Source organism: Raphanus sativus, chromosome 2 (genome assembly GCF_000801105.2).
Source record: "Raphanus sativus cultivar WK10039 chromosome 2, ASM80110v3, whole genome shotgun sequence".
Lineage (NCBI taxonomy): Eukaryota > Viridiplantae > Streptophyta > Magnoliopsida > Brassicales > Brassicaceae > Raphanus > Raphanus sativus.
Genome location: NC_079512.1, coordinates 39,765,782 through 39,779,706, shown reverse-complemented (window position 1 = coordinate 39,779,706; position 13,925 = coordinate 39,765,782). Strand labels below are relative to the sequence as shown.

The window sequence follows — 13,925 nt, the reverse complement described above, 5'->3', positions numbered from 1 at the left end:
ACAAAAACAAACTATAAAATAAATAATATTCCTTTTTTAAAATCCTAAACAAAAGAAAATTGTAAAAGTATTCTTATTATTTCTTATAAATAACTAATTTTCCTTTTCTAATAGATATTTGTATGTTAAAAATTTATGACGAAAATAGCTACAAATAGTTCACCTTTATATTTAGGTTTAAGTTACTTAATTTTTTACTTATCTTTATTATATCTTATGGTATTTATCATTGTCGAGAGGAAATGTGACAAAATCACTTCTCAAATAATGTATATGATATATATATATATATATAATTAATAAAAAATATAAAATAATTAATTCCTTTTCTAAAAGTCTAAATAAAATAAAACTGTAAAAGTAATCTTATTTTTTTGTATAATTAACTAACTTTACTTTAATAGTTTTGTGTTAAAAAATTATAAACCAAAATGAAAAACATATTTCACCCGACATGATTGTGATATATATCAGTTAAAAAAACTAAAATATGTCATTATGTGAAAATAACTTTTTTTCTTCCCTAAAATCCTAAATAAAAGAGATTTATAAAATATTTTTCTTTTTAATCTTAACCAAATAAGATTTTTTTTTTAAATCCTGACCAGAGAGAATTGTAAAATTTGACTTAATAGTAATTTTTACTTTGAACAATTATTGATAAATATGATACTAAAAATATTAATTAACAAGAAAAATTGTAAAAATATTACTGATTTTGAGAAAGCCTAATCTTGAGAATGACAACTTTTTAAAACAGTTAATATTAACTGGACATAATTATTTGATAGTAACTTTATTTTTCTTAATCCTAGACAAATTAGAATTTTAAAAGATTATTTAATATTATTTTTTTATAAAACCCTAAAAACTGTAAAAGAATATTTGATAGTTGTTTTCCTTTCTAAAAATCTTAATCGAAAGAGATTTGTATCATATTTTTATGTCATAACCAAAAGAGAATTGTAAACAATTATTTGATAATATTTTAAGAGAGAATTTGAAGATGAACATGATGCTAAAATTATACAGTTAATAAAAGAACTGTAAAATAGTATTGATATAAATTGTAAAAATAGTAATTTTTAAATTATTTATTAGAAACTAGAAATATTTATTTGATAGCAATTTAAAAAAAAATTCTAAAAAGAAGATAAATTGTAAAAGTTTATATAACAGTAATTTAGATTTTCTTCATCCTAAAAAAAAAGTAAAAGAGTATTTAATAGTATTTTTTATATTTAAACTGTAAATAAAAAGGAGGTTTATAAAATAAAATGTGTTCACTTTAAAACAAATCCTTACATAATAAATTTTAAAAACTTATTTAATAAAACATTCAATTATTACATAAGAAAGTGTATGGCTCTATTTGACTTTCAATTTTTTTTTCTTTTTATAATAAGAAAGTGTATAGTTTTTTCTCTGATCTAAATACAAATTTGATAGCAATTCATATATATACCATGATTATAGAATACATATATTAATTTAAACTTATGTATAATAATTGTCTTTTAACTATAAAATAAATCTCACAAAACAAAGGTAAAAAACAATCATAAAACTATAATAAAATAGTTTATTATTTTAGGTCTTTTATCTATTAAAAATAAACTCGGGTTGAAAATCTAGTAATAAGCAATTTAGTAAACTCTTGAACACAAAGACCCCATGGGGATGCAGGGCACTCTAGCTTCTTCTTCCTTAGGCTGCCTCTTCTTGTTTGCGAGATTGCTTCTTGTTTCTCTCGTAGAAGAGATCCAATTCTGGATTTGTCTTCCTGCTCTGGCAATCCTCCTCTTCTTGAGCATGTTTCTCAACCAGCTTGAAAACAAAACCAAAAAGGGATCAAATTTTAGTGATACAGAGGAGTTGTTAGATAGAATAGAATTGGATAATAATGATGATCAGAAGCTGCCTGCGCTTACCTTGCGTTTATGTTCTTCACATTGGTTATGGAGTAAGAGGTTAGAGTCGCCATAGACGGGATGATTGCAAACTTGGCAAAAATGTTTAGGCATACCGTAGCGGTCGATGCATGCTGCTTGCTTAAGTGACTGGTTTCTGTGCTGATCACTCTTGAGATGAGTGATGAATTCGTCACATACTTGGAAAGCATCATTGCATATGTTGCAAATGCAGAGAGGTTCGTCATCACATGTGTTGTTGTTGTCACTCAATAATAAAGTTTCACTTGCCAAATTATCACTCAATAAAGTTTCCCAGACAAACAGTTTGTCAAACATTCTGTCAAACTCCATGGCAAAGACTGTTAGCTGGTCAAGAGGGGCAGCTAGGGGAACACCTTTTGGATATGCAACAAAATTATTATAACCCTGATAACGCGGAGGATAAATCATATCATAATCACCCGATATAACCATTATGACATGTGGAGGATGTGGGCATTTACGCCAGTCGACCAGAAATTCAGATAAGTCGTGAACACCTAAGAGTAGAGAAGAAGGCCAGATCAGATAATGAGACTACTAACACAAAACAAAATAGATTAGGATTGATTTGATTTTTTTTTTTTTTACCGCAGGGGGCGTGAGTAAGAATGATTCCAGAGGAAAGATCTTTTGCAAGAGGTCAATAGAGATGGATTCTAGGTTGCCCATTGCATATATGGTGACTGCAGTACGAAAACCAATCTCCTTCTCCACGGCAGATTCTATACACGGACGGACACAACGAGGGTCTACACCAGCCGGAACAGGACACGTGTTCAGGTCCCACCACACTACCGCTAGTCCACCCACAACTTCCCACAACGGGGGTAGATCTCTTCTTTTTCTGCAACATTGAAGATCCAAGAGATCGGGAGAGTGGGAGAGAGATCGTTCGACTTTTCGCTGCCCCCATCTGTTGGAGAATCGAATCTCGCTGGGTTTCCAATTTGGGAACAGCGATGATGATGACGCGGTGTTGAAACTCAACGACATTGAGCCCTTCAGAGCACTCCTCATCATCCCTCCGCTGTGGTTTTTGGATACCCTTGAAAGAAAGTAAGAAAGAGAGAAACGGGAGAGGTTATATTTTTTGCCAAAGAGATTATTGAACTTAAACAGGGTCGAGACGGCCATAAACGGGCCTAACTTGAGTCCATTTAAGGCCCAATTGTGTAAGAAATCCATTAAATATGACCGATCGAGTTAGCGACAAGCCCGAGTGCTCCGAGCGGCCAAGACGCGGCGTTTCACTCTCTCTCTCTCTCTCTACTCAACCTCCGTCTCAAATGATTTCAAAATCTCTCCTCTGAATCTGTCTATCCATTCTTAAGGTGAAGGAATCTTTTTTTTTTTGGGGTAAAATTCATTTGTGCTGTGTCGATTATTTAGCGTCTGTTTGCAAATTTATTGAATGAATGTGTATGTAGAGATATTCAAAATAGTGAACTCCAATGAGGTTAGTCTATCGCAAAAGGTGCTTAGTTTATGGTGAAACATGCTTATCCCATTTCTTTCAGACAAGTTTATATGAGTTTGGTATTGTCTTTTTTTTTTTTTTTAATGTCTTAGCAGGTTGCAAGAAAGAAGCTTTCCCACTTTGTAACTGATCTGGCCTTTTGAAAGTTTGTAACTTTCTTCTTAAAGTTTTTCGGTTTCTCTTTGTTTAGGTGTTTGCTCAATCCTACAAAGATTCTACCTTTTACGTTTAAATCGGTTAGTTCGCATTTACTCTTGGTCCCCTTTAGAATGAAGTTAGTAGTTGTCTTGAAAGCTATGTGTTGTTGATCTTCTCAACTTATTTTTTTTTTTTTTTGTGTTCAATTTCTCTCAGGCTTTGCTACCTTTGTCTCAAAGGTGGCTGTGTAAGCTTCCTCCCAATCCCAACCCCTCCTCATTGCCAAACATCCTCAAGGTTTCTCTTTCAACCATGTCAAACACTCTCAACGGACATGTGACCTCGCCCTCAGAGCCTCAGAGAGCTTACCAAGTCGTCGTCGCTGCAACCAACCAAATGGGCATCGGCAAAGACGGGAAACTCCCCTGGACTCTACCCACCGACCTCAAGTTCTTCAAGGAGTTAACACTGACAACTTCCGATTCCGCCAAGAAGAACGCTGTTGTGATGGGCAGGAAGACGTGGGAGTCTATTCCCGCAAAGTACAAGCCCCTCTCTGGTCGTCTCAACGTTGTCTTAACTCGTTCGAGCGGGTTCGACGTAGCCAACGCAGAGAACGTTGTGACGTGCAGCAGCGTAGAGTCTGCGCTGGACTTATTAGCTCAACCTCCTTATCGTCTCTCCATTGAGAAGGTGTTTGTGATAGGAGGTGGCGAAGTGTTGAGGGAATCTTTGAATGGAGAGAGATGCGAAGCTATCCACTTAACTGAGATTGATACGAGTATCGACTGTGACACGTTTGTTCCAACGATTAACACCTCTGCGTTTCAGCCTTGGTGTTCGTCTCTTCCAACATGTGAAAACGGACTTCGGTTTTCCTTTACCACTTATGTCCGTGTGAAGAGTTCTGATGAGGACGAGAGTGATGCGTCTAAGGCGGTCCTTCAGAAGTTTTCTTCTTTGCTTCCTAAGAAGATTTTTGAACGGCATGAGGAGTTCCTCTACTTGAATCTTGTCGATGAGATCATCTCTAATGGAAATTTGAAGGACGATAGGACAGGGACTGGTACATTATCTAAATTCGGTTGCCAGGTGCTGTAACAACAACACCTCTTGATATGTATAACCAAAAGTCTTGTTCTTGTTTGCTTGTTAATGTTAACTAAATCAACGCATCTTTTTTGATCCCTCAGATGAAGTTCAATTTGCGCAGGAGTTTTCCACTTCTGACGACAAAGGTATGTGACTTTTCAATGTTTAAACCCCACAATAGAGTTTTGCTTACAAGATCTGTTACATTTCATTTTTGCAGAGAGTTTTCTGGAGAGGTGTTGTTGAAGAACTTCTATGGTTCATCAGCGGTTCCACCAATGCAAAGGTAAGAACAAAATATCTTTTTATCATGTTCTTCATGCCTTAATCACCGTGACTGAGCCAACACTTGGATCATTTGCAAATAAACTTATATTATATATATATATATATCTGAGAAGTTTTGTTTAAATGGCAGCTACTTCAAGAAAAGGGGATCCATATTTGGGATGGGAATGCGTCAAGAGAGTATCTTGATGGGTAAGTTTTTAATAAAACTGGAACTTTTCATTGCCATCATCATCACACTGATGAACTTTAAAAAAAATTTGATATTCAGTATTGGACTAACTGAGAGAGAAGAAGGTGACCTTGGACCCGTTTATGGATTTCAATGGAGACACTTTGGTGCCAAGTCAGTAGCTTTACTATCTCTTTGCTTTTCCGAGTTTTTTTTGGCAGAAAAACATTTAATCCTCTGTCTAAGCAGGTACACAGATATGCATGCTGATTACACTGGACAAGGATTTGATCAGCTCTTAGACGTAATCAACAAGATCAAGAACAACCCTGACGATCGGCGGATTATAATGTCGGCTTGGAATCCTTCTGACCTTAAGCTGATGGCGCTTCCTCCATGCCACATGTTTGCTCAGTTTTACGTTGCAAATGGAGAGCTCTCGTGTCAAATGTATCAGCGCTCAGCTGATATGGGTCTTGGTGTACCTTTTAACATTGCCTCTTACTCCCTTCTTACATGCATTCTAGCTCACGTCTGTGGTAAACGCTCAAACTTTTTGCTACAGAATAAAAAAAAGCTAAACTGATTTGAATATCCCCGCCATCTTTTTTGATGTTTTGTGTTTGGTTATTATGCAGATCTTGTTCCTGGTGATTTTATACATGTGATTGGAGATGCCCATGTTTACAAAAACCATGTTAGGCCTCTGCAAGAGCAACTTGAGAACCCACCAAAACCGTTTCCTGTGAGTATACTTGGAGACAGCTGGTTCTTAAGTTTGTTGAAACTATATAAAGGTTATTTATGTTTGGTCTCTCTCTCTATACAGGTTTTGAAGATAAATCCAGAGAAGAAACACATTGATTCTTTTGTCGCTGCTGATTTTGAGCTCATTGGCTATGATCCTCACAAGAAAATAGATATGAAAATGGCTGTTTAGCCTCCCAACCCCCACGAAAACAAGGGTTCTCACAGGAATGATTTTTTATTTTATTTAACCAAAGCTTAAAAGTTTTGTGTTTTGTTTTCCTTTAGTTCAGATGATTCTGCTATTTAATATTCAAAAAGGTATTTTATTTCTTCTAAAAAGAATATCTAGAGGAACTTGTAGTGAGATTCAGTTGATCATTGAGGACTTGTGCTAAAGGAGAGATTCTAAATGATGTTGTGTTATAGTGAGATTCAGTTATAATAGAGGACTTGTGCTAAAGTAGAGATTCTAAATGATGTTGTGTCTGTGACATTAGACAAGGAATGGGATCCTCCCTCTTGATAACCCTAAAAATAGACAATACGTTATACAGCACAAACTCTGCTACCTCAATTTTGTCATGTCGTGTATGACATATGCATATATATCTCTTGGATACATTTCTGTGTCATTAGAAGTTTTATATGGTGACTAGAAGTTCAAGTTAACTACATACTCAAAAGAGACTAAGTCCAATGGTGTTATACTCGGGAAGTTTGGATAGAATAAAAGACAAATAAAGATGGTGACTCAAACTTTATGGTCTGCTTTTCTTTTAATATAAGAATTATAAAGTGTTTGTAACTAATTTTTCAAGTAATCAACTAATCACATGTTAGTAATGCGTACGAAAATTAGTAAACAATCATATTACATGATTTATTCGTTACAAGTTCTAGTCGATTTCACGTGTATTCGTCACTCGCATTAGATTCTATGGATTTGCATCAATCTTTTCCCCATCCGATCGAGCATATCTTGTATCTATTCTCGCCTTTCCAGATATTGATTCCTACACGTCAGATGCTTTCCTACATAGTCACTCGAAAGCAATCATATTTTATAATTCTAATAATCTTACATACTGTTACAAATATCGTGTTGCACACCAAGAAAGACAAAATTGCGAGTTCTTGTTGGACATGCATGCTTGGAATTTTTCGTGTTACTTAATTCATATTTAGCATAATATGAATGACGCGAGGAATATATAATAATACCAACAATTCATTCTCCCTTTTATCCACAACCATATAAATTATGCTATCCAGCATTTGGAAACACAATTTATATGCTTTTCTAGTTTACTTTATATATATGTGATCAGTGATCTTCGGAACAGGAACTACTAGTACATCGAATATTCGGTACTCTACTAGTGTAACTAGCCACGTTCGCTTATATCACATCAAACACTAAACTCGAAGTGTGAGTTAGCTTGTGATCATAATTCAGCTCTTGCGATAGTTACGTTCCACCGTTAATTCATTGTCAGTATGCCCCACGTCGGTCCTTGGCCTGTAGATCCACGGTCTCGATTAGACAGTTGAGTCTAAAATTCAAAAGCAATTGTCGATATAGTTAATCACCACGAGATATTTATTTAATTTACATAGTTCTGATTATGGATTCACCATGTTTAAGTGTTAAATTCATTAGTACTATAAAAAGAAATTTGCATGCAGTCTATCATATTTATAACAACCTTAACATCCAGTACCATTTTTACGATCACCTTTAAGGCTTACAAGAGTTATTTAAAAAAAAAAACAGAAACACACATTCACTAACAAACATTCACTAGATTGTCAACTGTTCTTCATCCTTCTGAATCCTCTTTTGCCTCGCGATGAATGCTTCTATCTTTGTCCTAAACTGTTCGTTACTCATATTATCTTCTGGTTTCTTAGCTCTCACCACTACTTTCTTGTCCGAGTCACAAACCTTAAAATGCTTCTCCGAATCATACCTCCTCATGATCTTCCCACCATGTGTACTCTCAAGCGGGTGAACCGCCTCAAACGCTTTCTGCGACTGGCATCTCTCGAAACTGACCCTTTTCAGCTTCTTGGACTGTTCTGTTTTCCTCTCGTGAACTTCAGATGTCTTCTTCTCGGTCATGCAAAGAAGTTCCTGGTAAAGATCGTTGCTGCTTGCCGCTTCTGTTGGCTCGTGAGCGGAGCTGTATCGTCGGGATTTCGCAAAAAGAGTAATTACAATAGCGTTTCCGACGAGGAAAACGAATCTCGGGCTAACGAGAAACACTGATGCTTCCCTGAAAAGGTCACCTGAGAGTTTAACTGAAGGGAAAGAGAGTTTGGAGATCAAGATTAGTAGAAGAATCAGTTCGATCAGTCTGAATATGTTCGTGAAAGACTTTATTGCTGAAAAGTTAAAGGTTCCTCTAGGTTTCTCCATCTTAAAGTGTTGAAACTGGATTGAATTCATTTAGATGATTCTCTTCAGCAGAGGACAAAACAGAAGAAAAAAAGGTTCTCAAAGTGATCTGTATGGGGCTGAGTGATCTTAGATCACTCCAAAGAAGTGAGATTTTCGGAAAAGAAGTGAGAAGCAGAGAGTTTTGCCACCAAGAAATGAAACAGAGAAAAAAGAACAATAGTCATGGTTAACGAAGACCAGTTCTTGCTGTTATGTTTCATAAAAACAGAGGAATCTTGGTGTGAAGATCTCTGTTTTTTTTTTTAAATATGTTTTGTTTCTTCTTGGTGTTTGTTGGATCTTGTTGGCGTTGAGTTGGTTTCATTCCTTATTTATAGACTATGCAGAAAATGCTAGTACTACAATATTTTATTTTTTCAAAAAAATAGAAATAAATTGGACAGCATAGTAGTTTTTCTTTTGTTTTTTTTTTTCACTTTATCCACAACATTATTCTCAGTGCTCCCAAAATCTGTCCTTGCTATTGTTCATCGCCCATGAGGCCAGACCAATCACATTTTCTTCAAATTCCCTTATTCGTTTTCATCATTTATTCTATTTTCTTCAAACCTTTAATGTGAAGTTTTTAGTTAATTTTGATTCATACATTTAGATGGGATGTGAATATTTTTTTTTTTTTTTTAGTTTTAAACACTTAAATGAATATGTAGACAATCAATTCCGATGTGTTTAAAAAAAAAGATAATCAATTTTGTTTGTTGAAAATATGTTTGTTGAAACGAACTCCAAGACTAAAATAAGTTTTTCATAACATACAATTCCATGTTTCACGTGTATGTTGCAATACGTACACGTGAGACTCTAGAATCAATATCTCCATGTGTCTAACTACGCACACATGCCCTTTAACGAACAAACAGAAAAAAAGGAACACATGCAAGTGTGAACTATATAGAAATGCTTTCGGTTAGTTATGAGGAAATGTTATCTTCACAAATATTCCAAGCTTGCAAAATAATCAAAATACGGTGATTTTCCCGTGCTCAAGCACGAATATAAATATTTGTAAAGTGAATATACTACAATAATTGATTGATATTTAATTTTAGTTTTAAAGTAGTTTGTAATTTGTATGTAAAATTTATATCAATAATACTACATTAATTTAGTTTAGACATGATTTTAGATATGTTATTTTCTATCAGTTTAATTGTTTTTATGGTCGATTTAGTTATCATTTGGATATATTGGATTACATATATTTTTATAAATTCAACTACAATATTTTTATTCAAAATATATTTAAATTTTGATTAATTTTCTTATTTGCATTTAAATTGGTTGTTGTCTTAGATATCTAAATATATTTTAGTAAAACTATGTATAACTTAAGATATATTATTCTTAGAATGATATAATAAAAAAATAAACTAAAGTGTCTGAATCCTACTTACATAAATTAATATAACAATAATATTCTGAAATCTCATGCATATATATAAATTCTACAAAATAACTAAATTGTGACAGTTGATTAATATTTTATTTTCACTTGTTAATATGTTTTGAGTTATCCTATAATTTATATTTATAAAATAAATAAAATATTATTATAAAGTTATATATTCTTATTGTATTTAAATCTATGATTTTAAATATAAGTTGGATTAATCAAATCACTCATGTTGTGAGTATACTAAGTTAAACATTTTTTTTTCAAATGAAAACTGAAGCATTATTATTTTTTATATAATTAAGTCAAATTTTATTTTATTTATCGTTTAGTTAAATGTGTATGTATTTTGGTAATATTTATCAAATTATATGTTAATTTTTAAACAAATATTAGAAGATAAAGTGATGAACAATATTCAGTTATAAATATAAGTAATTAATAAATAAAAATATTTTATAAATTTTAAATAATTTTATGCTTTGGATATGTTGAATGGTAAACTAAATTTATTTAAATTAAAAAAATATTTTAAATAATCTTGTAAATGAAAACTCATATTTTCTAGGGTATTTTTATTATGGTTATATTAAGTTCCACAAACATAAAACATAAAATTAAAAAGGAAAATAAATGCTAAGTTTTTTTTTTAATTATGATAAAATATAATACCTACCTCGTTTAAAAAATTAGTGTTATTCTATTCTTTGATCAAAAAATATTTTATAATTACTTGATCAAAATGTGTTTATTGTTGAAATTTATTTTGTATTTTATTATCTCTTAAAAATAAGCAGTAAAACTATTTGTGATTACTTTTGAGAAATTATATTATATCAATTTATGTTACTTAATTATTTTATATAATCACTTTGAAAATATATATTTTGTATTATTCAAAAAAATTGTCAAAACAAATACAATTTTCTTTTTTTTCTAATATCAAGATTATTTATATGTGTGAAATTCATTATTATGAAATCAAATTATATGAAAATATAGTTTTCCAGCAAAGAAAGAATAGATATAAATAATTTCTTTTTTACTTCAAAAGTAAATTTTATGTTTTTTTTAAAATGGAATAACTCTATTTTGTGAACTTTCCTTTTTAATGAAATCATATTATATGTACATATATTTTCGTTTCTTAAATTCAGTTTTTAAAAAATTTAGACTTTTCCTTTTTATAATATATTATATTTTGAAAATTTTAAAAATAAACTAAATTAGATGTAATATTTTTATTGGATATCTCAAAAATTAACTCTCTTAAGAATTAAAATCAAGATTATTTTGTGAACTTTTCTTTTTATGAATTACATTATATATAAAATGTATTTTCGTTTTTTTTTTAATTTTTAATTTTCTTAGATATATAGGTTATTTTAAAATAAAAAATAAAAATAAAACCTAAATAAAAAAGGAAAAATAAAATAAAACAGGCATATAATAATGATAATTAGATATATATTTGATTCATTAAGGGTATCATTGTAACCAACCAACGTGAGAGTTAACGTGAGCGCGACACATATGAAACTGACTTCAAATAATATTATAGAGATACTTGCTGATATAAGACTTACTCGGCAAAACATAAAGGGAGAATTGGCGAGATAACCAAAATCGAGACTATAATTAGGAAAATGACTATGATTTTGACTGAATTAAGTGGATAACATTTAGCCCTCATATGTTCCGGTTATGTCCATTATTGTAACAAGTTGCCGGTGAAAAAGGAGGAATGAATGACGTCGTCAGCAATGCATGTGGCCCAAAATGGAAGTGGAGAATTGATAACTTACGAAAGAAAGAAGAAACACGTCACTACTAAATTTACTGCATATGGTGTTATTATTGACAGTAAATGTGTGAATTAAAATAGAACTCTTCCAATATACTTTATATTCCATTTACCAACCTCATTCACTCTAGTTTTAGGATGAGAATGCATGAAGAAGTTAATACTTACTAGATTGCGCGTATACTATTCTATCTCGATTGCACATATACTATTTTATCTCTGTGACATAGTACATTACCCATACTTCCGTTGTGAACAACAACTCTACTTAGTAAATTTAAACCCTAGTAAGAAAACTATAAACCTAAATACAATTTATAAATTGTTTTCTAATATTAAATCCAAATATAAACTTTAAACTCTAATCACTAAACTCTAACCCATATAGAATGAAATGTTCTATTCCATATCATCAATATAGTATACAACACGAACTCTATACAACCTCTCAATAATTAACCACATAACAATCCCACCATAAACCCCTATATATTTAACTTTAAACCATAATCACTAAACCCTAAACTCAAATATAAATCATAAACCCAAATATAAATCATCATCCTAAATAGAATGGAACTAAATAAGTAGTATAGTACATATTGGTGAAATTATGAATTTACACTTATGTGGATCTGGTTAACGAAATGATAAAATTGAGTTTTAAGATTCATAGCAATATTTTGTAATATTAAACTAAATCTATACACAACTTTTGAATAGTATATCAATTTAACCTAGTACAAACCTCTTAAATGCTAAACCCATACCTAAATTTTGAATACTAAATCCTAAGTTGTTATCACTAACCCCTAACCTCAAATCCCAACTTCAAAATATTATACCCTAAATTTTAATTACTAAACCCTAAACCCAAATATAAATTTTAAACCCAAATAGAATATAACGAAATACATAGTATAGTACATATTAGAGAATATAATAGAACACTTTTTATTAATCGTCAAATGGAACGACACATGATTGGATCACTAAACCCAAATTTCAACCCCCACCTTTCAAATACTAAACCTAAATACTAATAACTAAACTTCAACCCCTACCTTCCAAATACTAAACCGTAAATCTTAATCACTAAACCCTAAACCTAGTTATATACCCTAAACCCAGATAAAATTGAACAAAATACATAATATAGTATATATTGGTGAATAAAATAGAACACTCTTTATTAAGCATGAATATCGAACGATACATGATTGGGTGAGTAAACCCAAACCTCAACCCCTACCTTCCAAATACTAAACCCAAAATCCTAATCACTAAACCCCAAAACCCTAGTTATATACTATAAACCCAAATAGAATGGAACAAAATACATAGTATAGTACATATTGGTGAATAAAACATGACAGTCTTTATTAACCGTCAAATGGAACGATACATGATAGGGTCACTAAACCCAAACCTCAACCTTCCAAATACTAAACCCTAAATCTTAATCACTAAAACCCTAAACTCAAGTATAAACCCTAAACCCAAATAGAATGAAACAAAATACCTAGCATAGTGCATATTGGAGAACAAATAATACATTCTTTAAACGAAACGATACATGATAAAAAGTATAATAACAAACTATTTCACATTACATAACATGAATAAAACATCCATTATGCATATTGTTTTCATTTCTATTCCATACGAATATAATAGAATAGAATACAATGTTACAAATCTGTTCATCTTCTCTAATCAATTTTGGGTCATTTACAGAGACAAAAATAAGTGTAACAGACGACATCCGTGTGATTAATACATGTAATCGTCTAGTAAACCGAAGAGATCAAGGCGATTGAAGGAAGACTTGATGCACCTTGTGGTGGCGTTTACGTCGTTGGCGACTCCGTAGATTTCAGATGCGCAAAGCTTTACGTCAGTAGCCAAGCAAGCCGTTGCAGATGGGCATCTCCTCTCTTTTTTTTTTGAGACGGCGACGCTTTTACCGATCGGTCGTCATCATTGGAACTGTGAAACAGAAACAAAATAAAGTATAAAAACAAAAGTATGATTGAGAATGAATGATTTAAGAGAAGAAAGAAAAGCAATGGAAGATGTGTTGTGTCTGCTCACCGTCTACGTCTTCATTTTTGTTCATTTCGTGTGAAGAAATTGTGTGCAAAAAGATGTGTGAATGAACACAGACCACGTTTTACCTTTTACAATTACAAATTATCAATTAAATTTTGTTTTCTTTGTACAGGTTTCACCGGTTATAGATAAGGGTATAATGGCAATATTATATAAAAGACACAATACATGTGGATGATTTAGGTTTTTTGGTTATACAATGAATAATCTTTTGTTTGATTGCTGTACAATGCAATTTCCCAAACATAAAACACAAACAAGAGGTTATTTCGGTTAATTCTCC

General features: G+C 31.8%; 3 protein-coding genes across 6 annotated transcripts; 1 reads left to right on the top strand and 2 right to left on the bottom strand.

Moving 5' to 3' along the window:
* Nucleotides 1–1,452: 1,452 nt before the first annotated feature.
* LOC108842570 (uncharacterized) lies at nucleotides 1,453–3,012 on the bottom strand. Its single transcript, XM_018615540.2, has 3 exons — nucleotides 2,544–3,012; nucleotides 1,932–2,452; nucleotides 1,453–1,827 (listed from the first exon to the last, which is right to left on the bottom strand). The coding sequence occupies exons 2-3, from the start codon at nucleotides 2,385–2,387 to the stop codon at nucleotides 1,708–1,710; spliced, it is 576 nt and encodes a 191-aa protein (XP_018471042.2). The 5' UTR covers nucleotides 2,388–2,452; nucleotides 2,544–3,012; the 3' UTR covers nucleotides 1,453–1,707.
* Nucleotides 3,013–3,022: 10 nt separating this feature from the next.
* Nucleotides 3,023–6,335, top strand: LOC108842569 (bifunctional dihydrofolate reductase-thymidylate synthase 2). 4 transcript variants are annotated; one of them, XM_018615536.2, is made up of 10 exons: nucleotides 3,023–3,286; nucleotides 3,623–3,668; nucleotides 3,787–4,662; nucleotides 4,764–4,808; nucleotides 4,883–4,948; nucleotides 5,081–5,142; nucleotides 5,222–5,296; nucleotides 5,372–5,661; nucleotides 5,761–5,867; nucleotides 5,952–6,335. In XM_018615536.2, the coding sequence occupies exons 3-10, from the start codon at nucleotides 3,883–3,885 to the stop codon at nucleotides 6,060–6,062; spliced, it is 1,536 nt and encodes a 511-aa protein (XP_018471038.1). In that variant the 5' UTR covers nucleotides 3,023–3,286; nucleotides 3,623–3,668; nucleotides 3,787–3,882; the 3' UTR covers nucleotides 6,063–6,335. The 4 variants fall into 4 exon arrangements, with proteins under 4 accessions (XP_018471038.1, XP_018471039.1, XP_018471040.1 ...); XM_018615537.2 differs by having other exon boundaries at nucleotides 3,528–3,668; XM_018615538.2 differs by having other exon boundaries at nucleotides 3,286–3,411; nucleotides 3,528–3,668.
* A 1,204-nt stretch (nucleotides 6,336–7,539) lies between these two features.
* Nucleotides 7,540–8,608, bottom strand: LOC108842568 (uncharacterized). The gene has a single exon (XM_018615534.2). It carries the CDS (start codon nucleotides 8,319–8,321, stop codon nucleotides 7,674–7,676), a length of 648 nt encoding a protein of 215 aa, XP_018471036.1. The 5' UTR covers nucleotides 8,322–8,608; the 3' UTR covers nucleotides 7,540–7,673.
* Nucleotides 8,609–13,925: the final 5,317 nt, after the last annotated feature.

What these genes read in the sequence shown, in the direction of transcription:
- LOC108842569 (XM_018615535.2), top strand. An exon ending in TACCTTTTACGTTTAAATCG is followed by an intron (nt 3,669 to 3,786) that starts GTTAGTTCGCAT and finishes AATTTCTCTCAG; the next exon opens with GCTTTGCTACCTTTGTCTCA. An exon ending in CATTCTAGCTCACGTCTGTG is followed by an intron (nt 5,662 to 5,760) that starts GTAAACGCTCAA and finishes GTTATTATGCAG; the next exon opens with ATCTTGTTCCTGGTGATTTT.
- LOC108842568 (XM_018615534.2), bottom strand. Translation starts at nt 8,321, where the DNA reads ATGAATTCAATCCAGTTTCAACACTTTAAGATGGAGAAACCTAGAGGA.
- LOC108842570 (XM_018615540.2), bottom strand. Translation starts at nt 2,387, where the DNA reads ATGGTTATATCGGGTGATTATGATATGATTTATCCTCCGCGTTATCAG. An exon ending in GTGAAGAACATAAACGCAAG is followed by an intron (nt 1,828 to 1,931) that starts GTAAGCGCAGGC and finishes TTTGTTTTCAAG; the next exon opens with CTGGTTGAGAAACATGCTCA.